Source organism: Aphelocoma coerulescens, chromosome 19, assembly GCF_041296385.1.
Source record: "Aphelocoma coerulescens isolate FSJ_1873_10779 chromosome 19, UR_Acoe_1.0, whole genome shotgun sequence".
Lineage (NCBI taxonomy): Eukaryota > Metazoa > Chordata > Aves > Passeriformes > Corvidae > Aphelocoma > Aphelocoma coerulescens.
Window position 1 is genome coordinate 7,263,120 of NC_091032.1, and position 13,520 is coordinate 7,276,639.

General features: G+C 40.3%; 1 protein-coding gene across 3 annotated transcripts; it reads left to right on the forward strand.

Moving 5' to 3' along the window:
• The first annotated feature begins 102 nt into the window (after window positions 1-102).
• Window positions 103-13,042, forward strand: NSRP1 (nuclear speckle splicing regulatory protein 1). Of its 3 annotated transcripts, none has more exons than XM_069033426.1 (7): window positions 103-143; window positions 1,214-1,301; window positions 7,623-7,679; window positions 7,831-7,962; window positions 8,494-8,701; window positions 9,290-9,398; window positions 11,336-13,042. In XM_069033426.1, the coding sequence occupies exons 1-7, from the start codon at window positions 124-126 to the stop codon at window positions 12,441-12,443; spliced, it is 1,722 nt and encodes a 573-aa protein (XP_068889527.1). In that variant the 5' UTR covers window positions 103-123; the 3' UTR covers window positions 12,444-13,042. The 3 variants fall into 3 exon arrangements, with proteins under 3 accessions (XP_068889527.1, XP_068889526.1, XP_068889528.1); XM_069033425.1 differs by lacking the exon at window positions 103-143 and adding an exon at window positions 333-649; XM_069033427.1 differs by lacking the exons at window positions 103-143; window positions 1,214-1,301 and adding an exon at window positions 7,449-7,527.
• The last annotated feature ends 478 nt before the right edge of the window (window positions 13,043-13,520 follow it).

Here is a 13,520-nt window from a genome sequence, read left to right on the forward strand (position 1 = left end):
GCGGCGCGGTGCCGTGGGGGGCTCCGGGGCGGGCGGGGAAAGTGCGTGGGGAGGACTCGGCCGCGAGGAATCTGCGGCCGCTGAACAGCAGCAGCAGCAGCGCGGGGGAGGAGGCCGGACAAGATGGCGGCGCTGGGCAAGCAGTGAGTGCCGGCAGGGCCAGGGCGGCCGGGCCGCGCTGGGGCCGCGGGGCAGCGGTCGGGGGGGGATTTGGGGCTGACGCTGAGGGCGGGCGCTGGAAGACCCTTGCCCAGGGACTCGCTTGTCCCAGGTGTCCGCCGCTCGGCCTCGCTGTGTTGGCCTGACTTTAAAACTGTTTATTAAAACCTAACAAAACTCAAACAGCGGGCAGGCGCTTGAGGGTGAAGCGGTGTTGCCCGGCGTTATTTTTCACTCTTAGGGAGGAGAATCTCCTCAGTGTTCCCTCACACCTCCCACCCTCGAGCACCGGCAGCGGCCGGGCCGGCGGCTCCCGCTCGGCCTCCGCAGCCGGGTCAGACGGAGCTGAGGGGCGGGTTCAGGGCTCGCGGAAGCGAACGGCGGTCACGGGGATGGTGTGGTACCCCCAGAATGGTGGGGTGTTCCAGTCAGTTCAGCCATACACGCTGTGGCGAACTAGTGACTCAGTGATGGATTCAGGGAAAGGCAGGTGGGCAAGAAATCTCCGAGTTAGAGGTTGCTCAGCACCAAAGGGAAATGGGTTTTGCACAGAGATGGACTTTGTCAGTAGAAGAGTTGTTTGTGTGTGGTTAATCAATCTCAGCGTGATATAATCTGGCTGTAAATCTTGTCCTTTACCATAGCTGTAGCTGTGGTTTACATGACCAGCAAAACATGAAATTACTGCACTGCAAATGTAGCCATGGAATAGTGCCTGGTATACACTAAGGCTAAATCCCTTCAGATTAAACAATAATTTCTTACTTCTCTGAGAGAGAAAAGAAAATAATTTGGAGAGCTCTGGACAAGAGGGATTTGTGTCTTGATTTAGGACAATCATTGCATCCAGAAACTTTGCATGGCAAAAGATTGCAGTAGCTCTGGGAGAAGCTGGCAGGTGTGCTCTGCTGCAAAGGCTGCTCACATATAACTTTGATACATTATGTTGATGCTGATCTTTTACTTTTCAAATTGTAAATGGCAGATGTTTTGTTTTGGAGCGTGCTGTGTTGTAAGTGATACTAAAGGTGACTTTTAATTATTTTTCCTCTAGATATGGGCTTATTATGCCCAAAAAGTTGCCACAGAAAAATCTTGTTTCAAAGAAGCTGTCAGTGTTCGCAGATGAGTCAGATGAAGAGGTCAGTTCAACAATTTTCTTCTGTAATTTGCCCCATATTCTGCAAATTTCTTTGTGTCCAACCCTTAATGGCTGCATCAGATTTTGAGATTTTGGCAATGTCATTAGGATATGTGTCATCATTTTGGATTTGGGTGTGAAATATGATCTGTATTTTCTTTAGTACACATTACATGAAAGTGATGATTTTCTTGTTACTTTCTGTCAACTCTTCCAGCAGTTCAGCACATGTGACAACCTGTTTGCTAGAGTTAACTGTAGCTTGTAAAGAGATTTGTTAACTGTCACTGGTGAATGCCTGCAAACAGAAAGCCCAGTAGTAATCAACAGATCTCACTCAGACCCTAACTTTAAAGTGTGGTGGATAAGTGTGTTTAATCCTTTAGCTCATTCCACCCAAATTTGATGTAATTGATTTTATGGTGTTCATATTGTGAACAAAAGCAAAGTTGTACAACCCAAAAGTTCTAAAGCAAAAGAAGATGCATGGAATTTGCATGACAATGCTCTTTTCTGTAATCTTTAATTTTTAATTTCTTTTCAAGTATTACGTTCAAAATACTCGCTCTGTACCTGCCCCAGTAGAGGGCACTGTGCGCTGTGTAAATCCCACCTGGATGTGCTGCTGGAAGCACGGGAAGTATCCAGGAACAGGCTGGGATATGGGCTGGGCTGGGGCCCTTACAGAAACCTGTGCTACAAAAATGTTCTTTCTTCCCTAGAGCTTCTCTCCATGCTTGTTCTTTTGTGTGGTTGAGAAGAACAATGCTAATAAAGCATCAAATAATTTTGGTCAGTTTCTGACTCACCAAAATATTTATATTTAAAATCTATTTTTATTTTAATGAACTAACAGTTGTTAATTTTGTGTCACAGAGAGCCTGAATTTAGCAATTCACAGCCCCTGTGTACCTGGTTCCACTGCAGAATCCAGAGTGTTGCTGTTGAAGGTGTTTGAGCTCCTGTTTTACAGGGCATGAAAGGGCTGAGGACCTTCCTAGTGTTATCCACTCAACATGAAACATCCTCAGTGCAGTTTACAGGAAACAGGACAGGAATGTTTTAATCCCATCTCTTTCCTCACTAAGCTGTGGTCCTCAGAGATGCTTCCCTCCACTATGGCTATGGAGAGAGGCTTTCCTTTAGATACAGCTACTGGAGATGGTAATGGAGCACTTTCCCTGTTAGATGGGGTTTGGTGTCTTTCTCTGCATTAAGGATCTGACCCCACATTTTCCAGATCCCAGGAATAAACCTCATTTAATCTGTTGTCGTTAAACATCATGTGGTAGGTCTGCAAACCTTCCTGGGGGCTGTCTTGTATTTTTTCCCTTCTTCATTTTCTCTTAATATCTAAACATTGAAACGAAGGAATGAATGCTAATAATTCTAGTAAAAATAATATATGATGCTGTCTTCCAACTTTTAGCTTAACAGCTCAAGTGTCCTCCCTTTCAGAAAAGCTGACAGATTCACTGTCAGAGTCTGTTATAAAAGCTCTTAGAAGTTGTTGTGCTCATCAGTATGGTACATACCCAGCAAAAAGTAATAATCTCATAACTGCCTTTATCAGAGAAGATTGTTTTTTTTTTAAATCAGAATTACTTTATTAGTTCAGTAATAATTTCAGAGCTTTTCAAGATAAGGAGCAGCATTTGGGAGGGGTTTCATTTCCTGTCTGCTACTTTATCAGTCAGAACTACATCTCAAATGTCTGGAGATTATGTATTTTTAACTGAACTCTAATAAAGTTTGTGCTGGGAAATCTGCACACCTGTCTTGGTCTGTGATTATATATTAGATACCAAACTTCTGCTCCCTTCTTTTTTTTAACATTACTATGCATTTTTCACTCAGATTTTGCCACTATCCTTGCTGAAGGAATTTAGATTTTTTTTCCCCCCTGTGGTTAAGTATATTAATGGATGTTAGTTGCTGAAGATGGTCTTTGTGTTAGTTCATAAGAAAGAGAGCATCTGGGATGGAAATTTTCTTGAAATACAGTGTTGACTGGGAAAAGGTGCCTTGTCAGTATTCCCTGTGTGCTGTTCATTGTTCTGTTTTACCTTTGGAGTTTAGTTGAAATTATCTCTGTGGTACAGCAGATAAAATTTCTGTTTCTTGATTGCACCAGAATTACCCAGTGTATGTTCCTGTACTGTACCAGTCTTTCAAAACTGATTTGTTAAGATAGGATGAAAAAAAATAACTGTACATAGACCTCAGTAGGTGCTCAATTCAGGAGAGAGATTGTGGAGCCAGTGTGATAACATTCTGTGAATGTATCAGCTGGATTTGGTGGGTTTTTTAGTGACCACCTAAAGATAAATGGAATGTTTAAGCAGGAATAAGCTGAAAATAAGCAGAAAACTATATCCTGTCATAGGCTCAGAGTTTTGGTTTTACTTACAGATCCTTTGTAGTGGTTTGGTCCAAAATACTCGTTACCATTTACAACTTTGCAAAGGAAGAGTCTGATTAAAAAGTATTTGCTGAGTAACTGATGTTGGTGCTGACCAGAGTTTTTGCAACAGTTTCCATGCAAAGTAAGACTAAGTAGAGTAAAGGGACTCCCAGAAAAGAGTTTTCTGAGAAGAGGAAGTGGAAAGGAGTAACTCAAGAGGATGTGTGTAGAATCAAGAATAATTCAGGAAGTAAGGAGTTGTTGCCATTTCTCATAATATGAGCAGCAGGTTATATTATGGAATTGCCAAGTAACTGGTTTAGTCTAAACAAAAGGAAGTTGTGTAGTTAAGGTGTGGAACTCCTTGCCACAGGATACTGTGGCACGGTGAAAAATATAAACGGATTCAGAAATGGATTAGTCAAATTAAGGGATGCTCTTGATGTCAAACAATGGTTCAGGTGCATCCTCCAGTTCAGGAAGTCCTTGATCTGGTTTCTGGAAACTAGGATGGAGTGCCGAGGAAAGCTGATTCTGCATACATGACTTGTTTTTCATGTTCATTCTCTTGATCTTCTGCTAGTAACCATGACTCATATCATATGTGAATTGAGAGCAATCTTCTGCCTGATGTGATTTTTATTTTTCTTTTCCATGAAGACTGGAGTCTTATGTGCAGGTTGTAGTTGGATTGTACAGGTCTCTATGAGGGCAGGCCTTAAGGATTCACTTCTAAATCCATGTACATGAGGGTGTAAGTAGCTCATTTTAAAGTGAGAAGGAGGTAAGAAATTGAGAGAACCATGAGAAATGTTAATAGATTGGGGTAATTTATTGCTTTTTTTTTTTTAATAACCTTTTCAGTTGTGTACAAGCTCTCTTCCATGGTCTGGTAGCAGTGGTAGACTGGAGAGTCTCATTTCTCAGAGTTCCTTGATTTGCATGGATTCTGTCCTTTCACAGTGTAGGGTTAAAATGTTTTCTCCTTCCAGAAAATATTGAACTATAAGCTTTGTGCTTCAGAAGAATAGCTTGACTAGAGGGAGGGAAAAAGTATGAGACAGATTGCTGAGCTTATAGGGCCTTTAATAAATGGGCAGTTGATAAGTAAAACAATACAAAAGGACGGGAAGTTCTCATCTGTCAGAGCTCACAACACAACAGGAAATTGTCAACCATAAACCATTGGGGAAGGTGTTTGTTTTCTGTAAACTTACTGCCACTCTGGAGAAATGGCAGATGGACTTCTTTACCATCATATGTCCAATAATAAGGATTATGTATTATTTTAGTGTTTACATAATCTTTGCAGATAAATGCGTTTATTCCATGTAGGTAGACAAGGAAAACATTCTAAGCAGTGTTTCAAATATTTTGGTGGAATAAAGCTTATTCTGTAATTGTAACTGCACAATCTGTTTTGTCTTTCACTGAGCTCCTGCTTTCTGGAATAGTGCAGGGGAGGTTCTTCACTGTTGAAGTACCTTTCTGTTAAACCAGTATAAGAGTTTCCCATAGAGGAAACCTTCAGTGATGACCCTCAATACATCAAACAAAGGACCATCTTCTTTCCCAAGAACCAGGAGGAAATTGAGGTCTTCTGTATAATGCTGATGTGTGTTCTATGATAATTTTAAATGGCTGTTTATGGTTTATACTGACTCATTTATAGCCTTTTCAAAAGAAGGTGTATGTCATAAAATTAAGTACAGGGTCGTAAACTACTAATGAACATAAATTTTTCAGAACTTAAGAGTTCTTCAGTACTGAAAGCAGAGGTAAACATGAGATGAACGAAGCTAGGGTTCTTGTAGGTTTTAAACGAAATAATCTGCTATCTACTTCCCCCAGTCAACCAGCCAACCAACCAGCTACATAAATAAATTAAAGACTATATCCAATTCTAGCCAAATAATCAGCAAGCTGCAGCAGGCAGGGTGTAGCCCCCGATACCACAGCCAGCTCTGTGCGTTGCTCATGTCTGCCAAGCTCGGCTTCCTAAAGCCCGAAGCCTGGGCTGCTTCCTTACCTGGTTGTCTGCACCTGGGTAATAGCAAGCATCTGCTCTCTGGTGATGAGCACAGAATCAGTGCAGGGTTTTTCTTCCATAAAGTGCACATCACATTTTCCCTTTATTAGCCACAAGGTTTAACATTTTGAAGGCAGAGATGGATTTAATCTATGTTTACCAATTATAGCACCAGAAAAAGTGGAAATATGTGCCCTTTTGAGTTCCCCTTTTTCCTTGTCTATGAGTCCTTTGCTTTGAGGGAGCTAGGAAGGAATATTTTCAATGTTCTGTGTTTCAGGGGGTTTTGATTGTAGTATTATTTATGAAGGTCATGTGTTTGTGGGAGGAGAGCAAAGGTCTAGAGTATCTAGAGATCAGGCGATTCTATTGTATGATACCAAATGTACTTCTCCAAACAATGACAGTGTTACCTTAGCACCTTCTCTTGCTTACTCTAGAATTACTTGGTAATCCTCTGAGATACTACCTTTCTGGCATTTAAAAAAAAGAAAAGCCACAGAGAAGTTTGCAAGTAGTTTTATTATTTATGGTTTCCGTAGCAGAAAAAAAATCATTTAGAGGTTAACACTGTCTGTACCTGTTCATTACTCCCATCCTGGGTGGGTGACAGAGCCCCCAAAGATATCAGGTGTTCCTGTGGTCTTTGTGAAAATGCCAGCTGGGTGAAGGGACAGAAATGGATAAGAACTTGTGATTTTAGTCTTTCCCAGTGTCGAGGAGGAACTGGGTACTCATCACAGGGCCAGTGTCTGCTCACACAGCACTGCCCTCTTGCCAAATCAAGCAGGCACCTCTGGGGAGGGGAGAGGGGAGAGACAGAGTGCACAGAGTCACGTATAATGAAACTCTGTCCCTGCACAGCTGTTCCCTGTTTCTGAAATTAACCAGTGAAAAAAAAAATTTGCACTGTTTACAGTCAGTCCTGGAGAAAATTGTGGAAAAGCACTTGGTGTTTTCCCTTGTTGACACATCTGTTAAAGTTTTAATAGGATAAGAAAGAGGGGTCACGACATGTTATTATTTTATTTTAAACATCAAATGAATTTAAAAGCCTTCATGTTCAGGGGATCTGTTTGAATTTAGATGGTGCTAATTCTGTTTGATTTCAGAAGATCTTAGTCCCTGCTGCCAAGCTTTCTGCTACTTGGTTTTCATTTTTTAATTTTATTACAAACAAATTACAGAATATCTTTGCCTTTTTAAAATATGACACAGAGCATGTATTAGTCAAAGTTGCAAAACTTGGGAAGCTGCCAAAATGCAAAAGGATTTTCCCTTCCTATTTCTGCTTTTTAAGATTAAGAGATGTTTAATTATATAAACAAGGATACAAGTCCTGCCATTATAGTGGATCTGTTTAATTAACACTATTACCTACTGGTTGAGAAAAGATAGATATGTATTTTAGGTCAAAACTAATTAAAAGAAAAAAGTAAATAAAATGAAAAGCTTTTTTGTAGAAGACAGTATGATTAGAAAACATATTTTCAGTGGGGATCTGTTTCTTCTTAGGAAAGTTCAGTATTGTTACTTGCTAGCATGTTAATCTTGAGAAATTAAACAGTTACATTTGAAGTACATGTTGTTTAGGTTTGTTCTTATTTCTGAAAATACACAATTAATGATACAGATCAGACTTGAAGTAAACACCAAATCCTTTCAGAGTTTTGTATTTAACTATGAATACAGTTTTTCTTTTTTCATGTGATTGTCAGTATCTCTGCTCGTCACTGCTACATCTCTGATGGACATGCAGGAAAACTTCCAGTATTTTCTGAATCACACCTGCCTGTAATTGGACTATTATCTAGTTGTTTGTTAGAATGGTAGAAAAATACTATTATCAATGTAATTAATTTTGTTTCTGCAATGCTTCCTTCCTGCAGCCAACTGTTGGGGAAAGTCTTCAAAGAGAAGCATTGAAAAAGCAAGCAATGAAACAGGTAAGGGACTATTTTTAATTTGCTCTCAGTGTTCTGATGGGTAAGTTTATACTATAGATCTGCTTAAATTACAATATAGGAATGAAATATTTGAAAATAGTAAAGATTGCATTGTTATTATTTGGATCTCTTCTCCCTTTTTTTGTGTTAGACTAAATTGGAGATTCAGAAGGCTTTAGAAGAAGATGCTACGGTGTATGAATATGACAGTATTTACGATGAAATGCAGCAGAAGAAGAAAGAAAGCAGTGCCAAACTGTTAGCTGGAAACAATGACAAAAAGGTCAATACATGAGAGTGTATCCTGTCTGTCCAACTCTCTCTGCTTGGGGTAATCATGACTGGTTAACTTGTAGACTTCAAAGCATTGCTGAATTATCCTGACAAGTGATAATTTCATTGTTACTCATTCATTTGAAGGCTCTTGTCAGGTTCTCTGTATGAAAGGAAGCCTCCTACTCCTTAAAAGAAGGGCAAGGCTGTTACAGTTATGGAAGACAGAGGGATGAAAAAATAAAAAAAACCAGTTCTTTTCGTTTAGAGTAAAAATCCTCCTAGTCAAAGATGGGATGACTGTTTTGATTGAATACAGCAACCTCTCTTGGTACTGGGAAATGGGCCATGTTAGGGATGTGAAAGGGAGTGGCAGTTTATTTTGGATAGCTATCAATCAGGGGAAGAACACATTAGAGTAGCTCCTGACAATTTTCTTCCATTACCAACTTAATTCAACATCTCCATCAATCCCAATTTGTGTTCTCTCAGCCACCTCAATTATCTCTCAGCATGGTAACTTTTTTCCCTTCTACCTCAGCCCAAATACATCCACAATATCCTCAAAGCAGCTGAGATTAGAAAGAAGGAACAGGAAAGACGAATGGAAAGAAAAATTCAGAAAGAGCGTGAAATGGAAGGAGGAGAGTTTGCACACAAAGAGGCTTTTGTGACTTCAGCCTATAAGAAGAAGCTGCAAGAAAGAGCTGAGGAGGAGGAGAGAGAAAGAAGAGAATCAGCTCTTGAGGGTGAGATTCACAGTGAAATAATAGTCCTGAAAAAGAAGTAGGGCCTTGTACATGATTTACAGCGTATTCATCTGGTGGTCTCTCTGTGAGGCTTGAGGTAATTAAAGTCAAAGGGGACCAGGTTTGCAGATCCTGAATCAGATCCACCTTGGTCTGCTATTTTCCTTTGCACGTCTTACAAAGGAACAGAGGAAGTGCCTCTGTTTGTGTGTCAGTACTATTTGGGTTGGTACTTAAATTTTTGAGGTAGGGTCAGTTGTTGAAGGAAGACTCCTAAGCCTGGGGTACAGGGATGTTTCCAGTTCTCACCTCAGACATTCTGATCAGTATCAGGAGTAGATATAAAGCACAGGATGTAGGATCATAAGATAAATTGGGTTGGAGTGGACCTCTGAAGGTCACCTGTTCCATCCTTCTACTCCAAGCGTGGTCTGCTGTGAGGTCAGGTCAGGTAACTGAGCTTTTATCTCTTTGGGTTTGAAAACTTCCCAGATGGAGATTGCAGTTGTGGTGGTGTCTACCAGTTGTGAGTTGTGTGTGGTGAGTATTTCTGGCACAGTAAATCCAACTGTCTTTTCTTTCTCTCAGCATACCTGGATGTGACCAAACAGAGGGATCTCAGTGGGTTTTACAGACATCTTTTAAACCAGAGAGTGGGGGAAGAAGAGATGCCTAAATGCAGCTTCCGTGAAGCCAGGTAGGATGTGATTCCAGCAGGATTTCAGGTATAAAAACCAGCATCTGGCTGTGATTCCATACTCACTGGAGGATTAGACAGACAGCACCAAAACAGTGGTAACATAAACTGGTAATTTCATACAGCTGATTAATTGAATAATTTGGTAAATAACTAATGATCATTAGTGACACAGAAATGAAACAAGCAGGACAGGGATGCTGTCTAAAAGGTATCAAGAGGACAGTTATGCTTGTAATCCTGCTTGGTATTATTCTAACCTACATTTTCTTTGGTTTATATAATATTTAGCAATCTGTATTAAGTTACTGTCTTGGGGTGACGTTATGATGTGTATCCCATATCGCTGCCTATGCCCAGAAATTAATTGGTTCAAAATACATTTTGAATCATGAGGAAGACAAGAAGTAAAATAATGAGCATAGCAGTAAGTCATAGGAAATGAATATGCTATGAATTTCCTGTAAAGAATGTGAATCTCTTAACTTTGTGCTTACTCCACATTTAGTTGCATAAAAACTAAATTGAGTGTTGATGCTGTGGTAAAAGGAAATGAATGAAATATGTAGGAAATCCAATGGGAATATTTTGAAATCTTAATATGTGAACATTCCAAAGCAAAGTATCGAGATGAGACTGAATTATTTAGCTATTTAAAATGGTAACATTCTGCCCTGTGGATAAATGTGATGAAGGAGATGTTTCTTGTGTGCAGCAATTGATCATTTGAGACAATTAACTCAGGTTAAACCTCATTTGATAGAGGTTTTAAGCATGGATGTCACTAGCTAAGTGCTTGCCATCCCAAAGAAAATGCAGCTTTCATCAAGAGATCTTCCAGAGCTGAGATTGGATTGTTAGAAAGTAAATTCTTAGCCTAAGTGAAGAAAGTGATCACTGAAGTTACTCAGCTATCTGAAGCAGGGGAGTTCTCCATGAAGTCTTCAGGATGATGTGATTTTGTACTGTGTAGAGACCATTTGAAATTATGTTTTTTTAATCTTGAAAATTAAGGAAATTTCCTTTAGTGGCACATAAAATTAGTTCAGGGGAAACAAATAATCCTGTAGATCGTGTTCCCAGCAAGGCTTTCAAATAAACTCAGGTGTATATTTGAATTTTATTCTTTCTCGTGGCGGTACAACAGGATACAGAGAGAAAACAGCTTCATGTTTAGATCTCAGAATTGTCCCTGAAGTGATCCACCTTTGTTGTTTTAATTAATTGGATTACTAAGTAAAAAATTACGAAACTTTTCAGTGCAATTTTTAGTCATTATTTATAGGCTGTCCATGCCTTCAAGCATTCAGCAGACATAGAATGTGGTGGTATGCTGACTCATGAGAGTGCCCCACAGGCTGTTACTGGAGCTGTGTGATTAAGGGGAAGAGATGTGGCTCATGCAACTGAACATGTATTTCCTCATCAGCCAGAAGAGAATGACAAAGCATAACCCCCTCCATGGGTCAGCATTTTGCATTTAAGAATATTTGAGCTGTTGAAAGTTGCTAATTTTTGTCTAGCCACAAATGAGATCAAAAAAACCCATGTTCCTGCCTCTGTCAACAAAACACACAACCTGCTTCTTCTCTGGATAATTATTTGATGTGAGTAGAGGACTAAACACATAGGAAAACTTGTAACTTGCCAGCAGGCTTACACAGGAACACAAATCAATGTTGTTTTCTTTAGATGGAGGCTGCACATACTTAACCTCACTCTTTTAGATAAATTCCTCAGCTCACATTCATCAGTGAACCAGAAATGGACACTTTGTGCTGGATTCCTGGAACCTGAGCCACAGACAGATTTGCTTTCTTAGACTTTTCAAAAAGCAGCATCTTTTTCCTAAGTCCTGACCAGAAGTCACTTTGTAGAAACGTCCAAGATTTCAGGCTTTTTAATGTTGTTTTTCTTTTCTAACGTAAAAAATGTAGGACAAAGGAAGAAAAACCTGACAGTCAGGATGAACCCAGTGAAAGGAACAAATGCCCATCTGAAAGACAAAGAGTGAAGCCCTCTAAGAAAGAGAATAATCCAGATGCTGATACTGACCTAGGAACTGATAGTAGTGATGATGACAAGAGACACAAACATAGTAAAGTAAATTTGAAGAAGAAGAAAAGGCGGGAGAGCTCTGTGAGCAGTGAAGAGGAGGTTAAACATCACAAAAGCCAGAGGCATTCCAGGTCACCAAGCTCATCCAGTGTGGAGGAAGAGCCACGCACCAAAGCCCAAACAAGTCATCAGAGGGGAGAGAGCAGGCCAGGCAGAAGGGGAAATGATGAACAGTACAGGGAAAAGGATTATGAGAGAAGTAGGACCCATGAAAAGGATCACCAGAGGGAAAGAGAAGAGCGACACAGGCACGGGGATCACACTAATAGAGATCACTACAGAAGGAGGGAAGATCAAGATGATAAACAGAGGGGGAAGGAAAGAAGGGAAGATCAAGATGATAAACAGAGGGGGAAGGAAAGAAGGGAAGATCAAGACGATAAACAGAGGGGGAAGGAAAGAAAAGAGAGGGAGGGACATGGCAGAGAATGGAGGAGGGCAAAGGAGAGAGAGGAGAAGGGCTCAGAGAAGGAACGAGAGAAAGAAAGAACAAGAAATGATAAAGACAGATACAATGACAGAGAGAAGGAGAGAGGAGAGAAATACAGAGAAAGGGAAGATCATGCAAAGGAGAGGAGAGAGAAATACAGCAGTGATGAAAAGAAATACAGAGAGAGGAGGGGAAGTACTCCTACATCTTTAGAAAAAGATGGAGAGACTGATCTGGGAAAAGAGAGAAAGGGGAAAGACAGAGAGGTGGATGAGAAGGGAAGCTCCAGCTCTGGAATTTTTTCTGAGCAGAAACGTAAAGCTGGAGAAGAAGGGGAGAAAGGGGAGAAAGAACAAGCACAGAAAGCACCTGAGAGCATGAGCAAATTTGCCAAAAGGAGCAACGAGGAGACGGTGATGTCAGCACGGGACCGGTACCTGGCCCGGCAGATGGCCCGGGTCAGCACCAAGCCTTACATCGAGAAGGAGGAGGACTGATGTCCCTGGGCTGGGCACAAACACCTGGGCTGTCAACCAAGAGGAAAGGTCACTGCTGTGCAGATTCTTGGACAGAAAAGGTTATCCTAGCTATTTATTCCTGGCTTTCCTTTGAGAAGTTGTGTGTCCCTTAAGAGAACAACTTTTGGAATGGATTAATAGGTCTCTTGACACACACCCTTAGTGTGTTTGTACAGTTGAAATATTAAATGTGGCTAACTGTCCACCCCACCCTTCAGTACCATGTCCTTGGTACTTGAAGATTTTGGACAGACCTGGGGTTGTTAAACAATTAAGGGTGAGAATACATCCCCTGAGGAGGGGGAGCCAAAACAGTGAGCTCTGCTGAAACAGAGGTGTTCTCAGCTCTTAGGAGGAGTCATTGTTACCCACTGCTGCTCTCAAAAATGGGAATCAAACCTGTAAAAGTGGGTGAAAAAGCAAGAAAAACAGCCTGAATAATGATTTGGGAGATTTCTGTATGTAGTGTGGAGTTTTGTAAGCTATATGCATATTGAGACACAAATTTTGTATTATGTGTGGGTTTTGGTCTGGGAAATGTACAGAAACAGTTAATAAAGTGTAAGATACATATTGGATCTAATGTGTGGGTCATTTTTAATGTGTAGGTTATTTTACTGCATCTTTTTTGCTTGGAATAAGGCAGATGAGTCTGTTTACATGTATCACAGTTGTATCTGCTTGTTAAGTGATATTTTAGATTTGTCAGTCTTCTGTTCAAAGGTTCATATTCAAGAATAAAAATTACCTTCAGACTAGGTAAGTAGGATGTCTGAGTGGTCATAGCTTTTAGAATACATTTTCAGCACTTTTAAAATTGTTTCTTTGACTTTGTTTTGTGTTAAGTTTATCACTTTTATGCTAGAGTAAGGTGAACTTACATATTAAAAAAAAATGTTTTGAGATTGGTGTTTCCCTAATTATTTGTTCAGCAGACTTACAAAATGTGAGTAAAATTAAATGCAAATGCTGCCACTTTACAAAGGCTTGGAATGAGTTTTATATGTCAGCTAATCAAGTAGTTAAGCACATACTTCAGTGTGGAGCAGTTTGGTT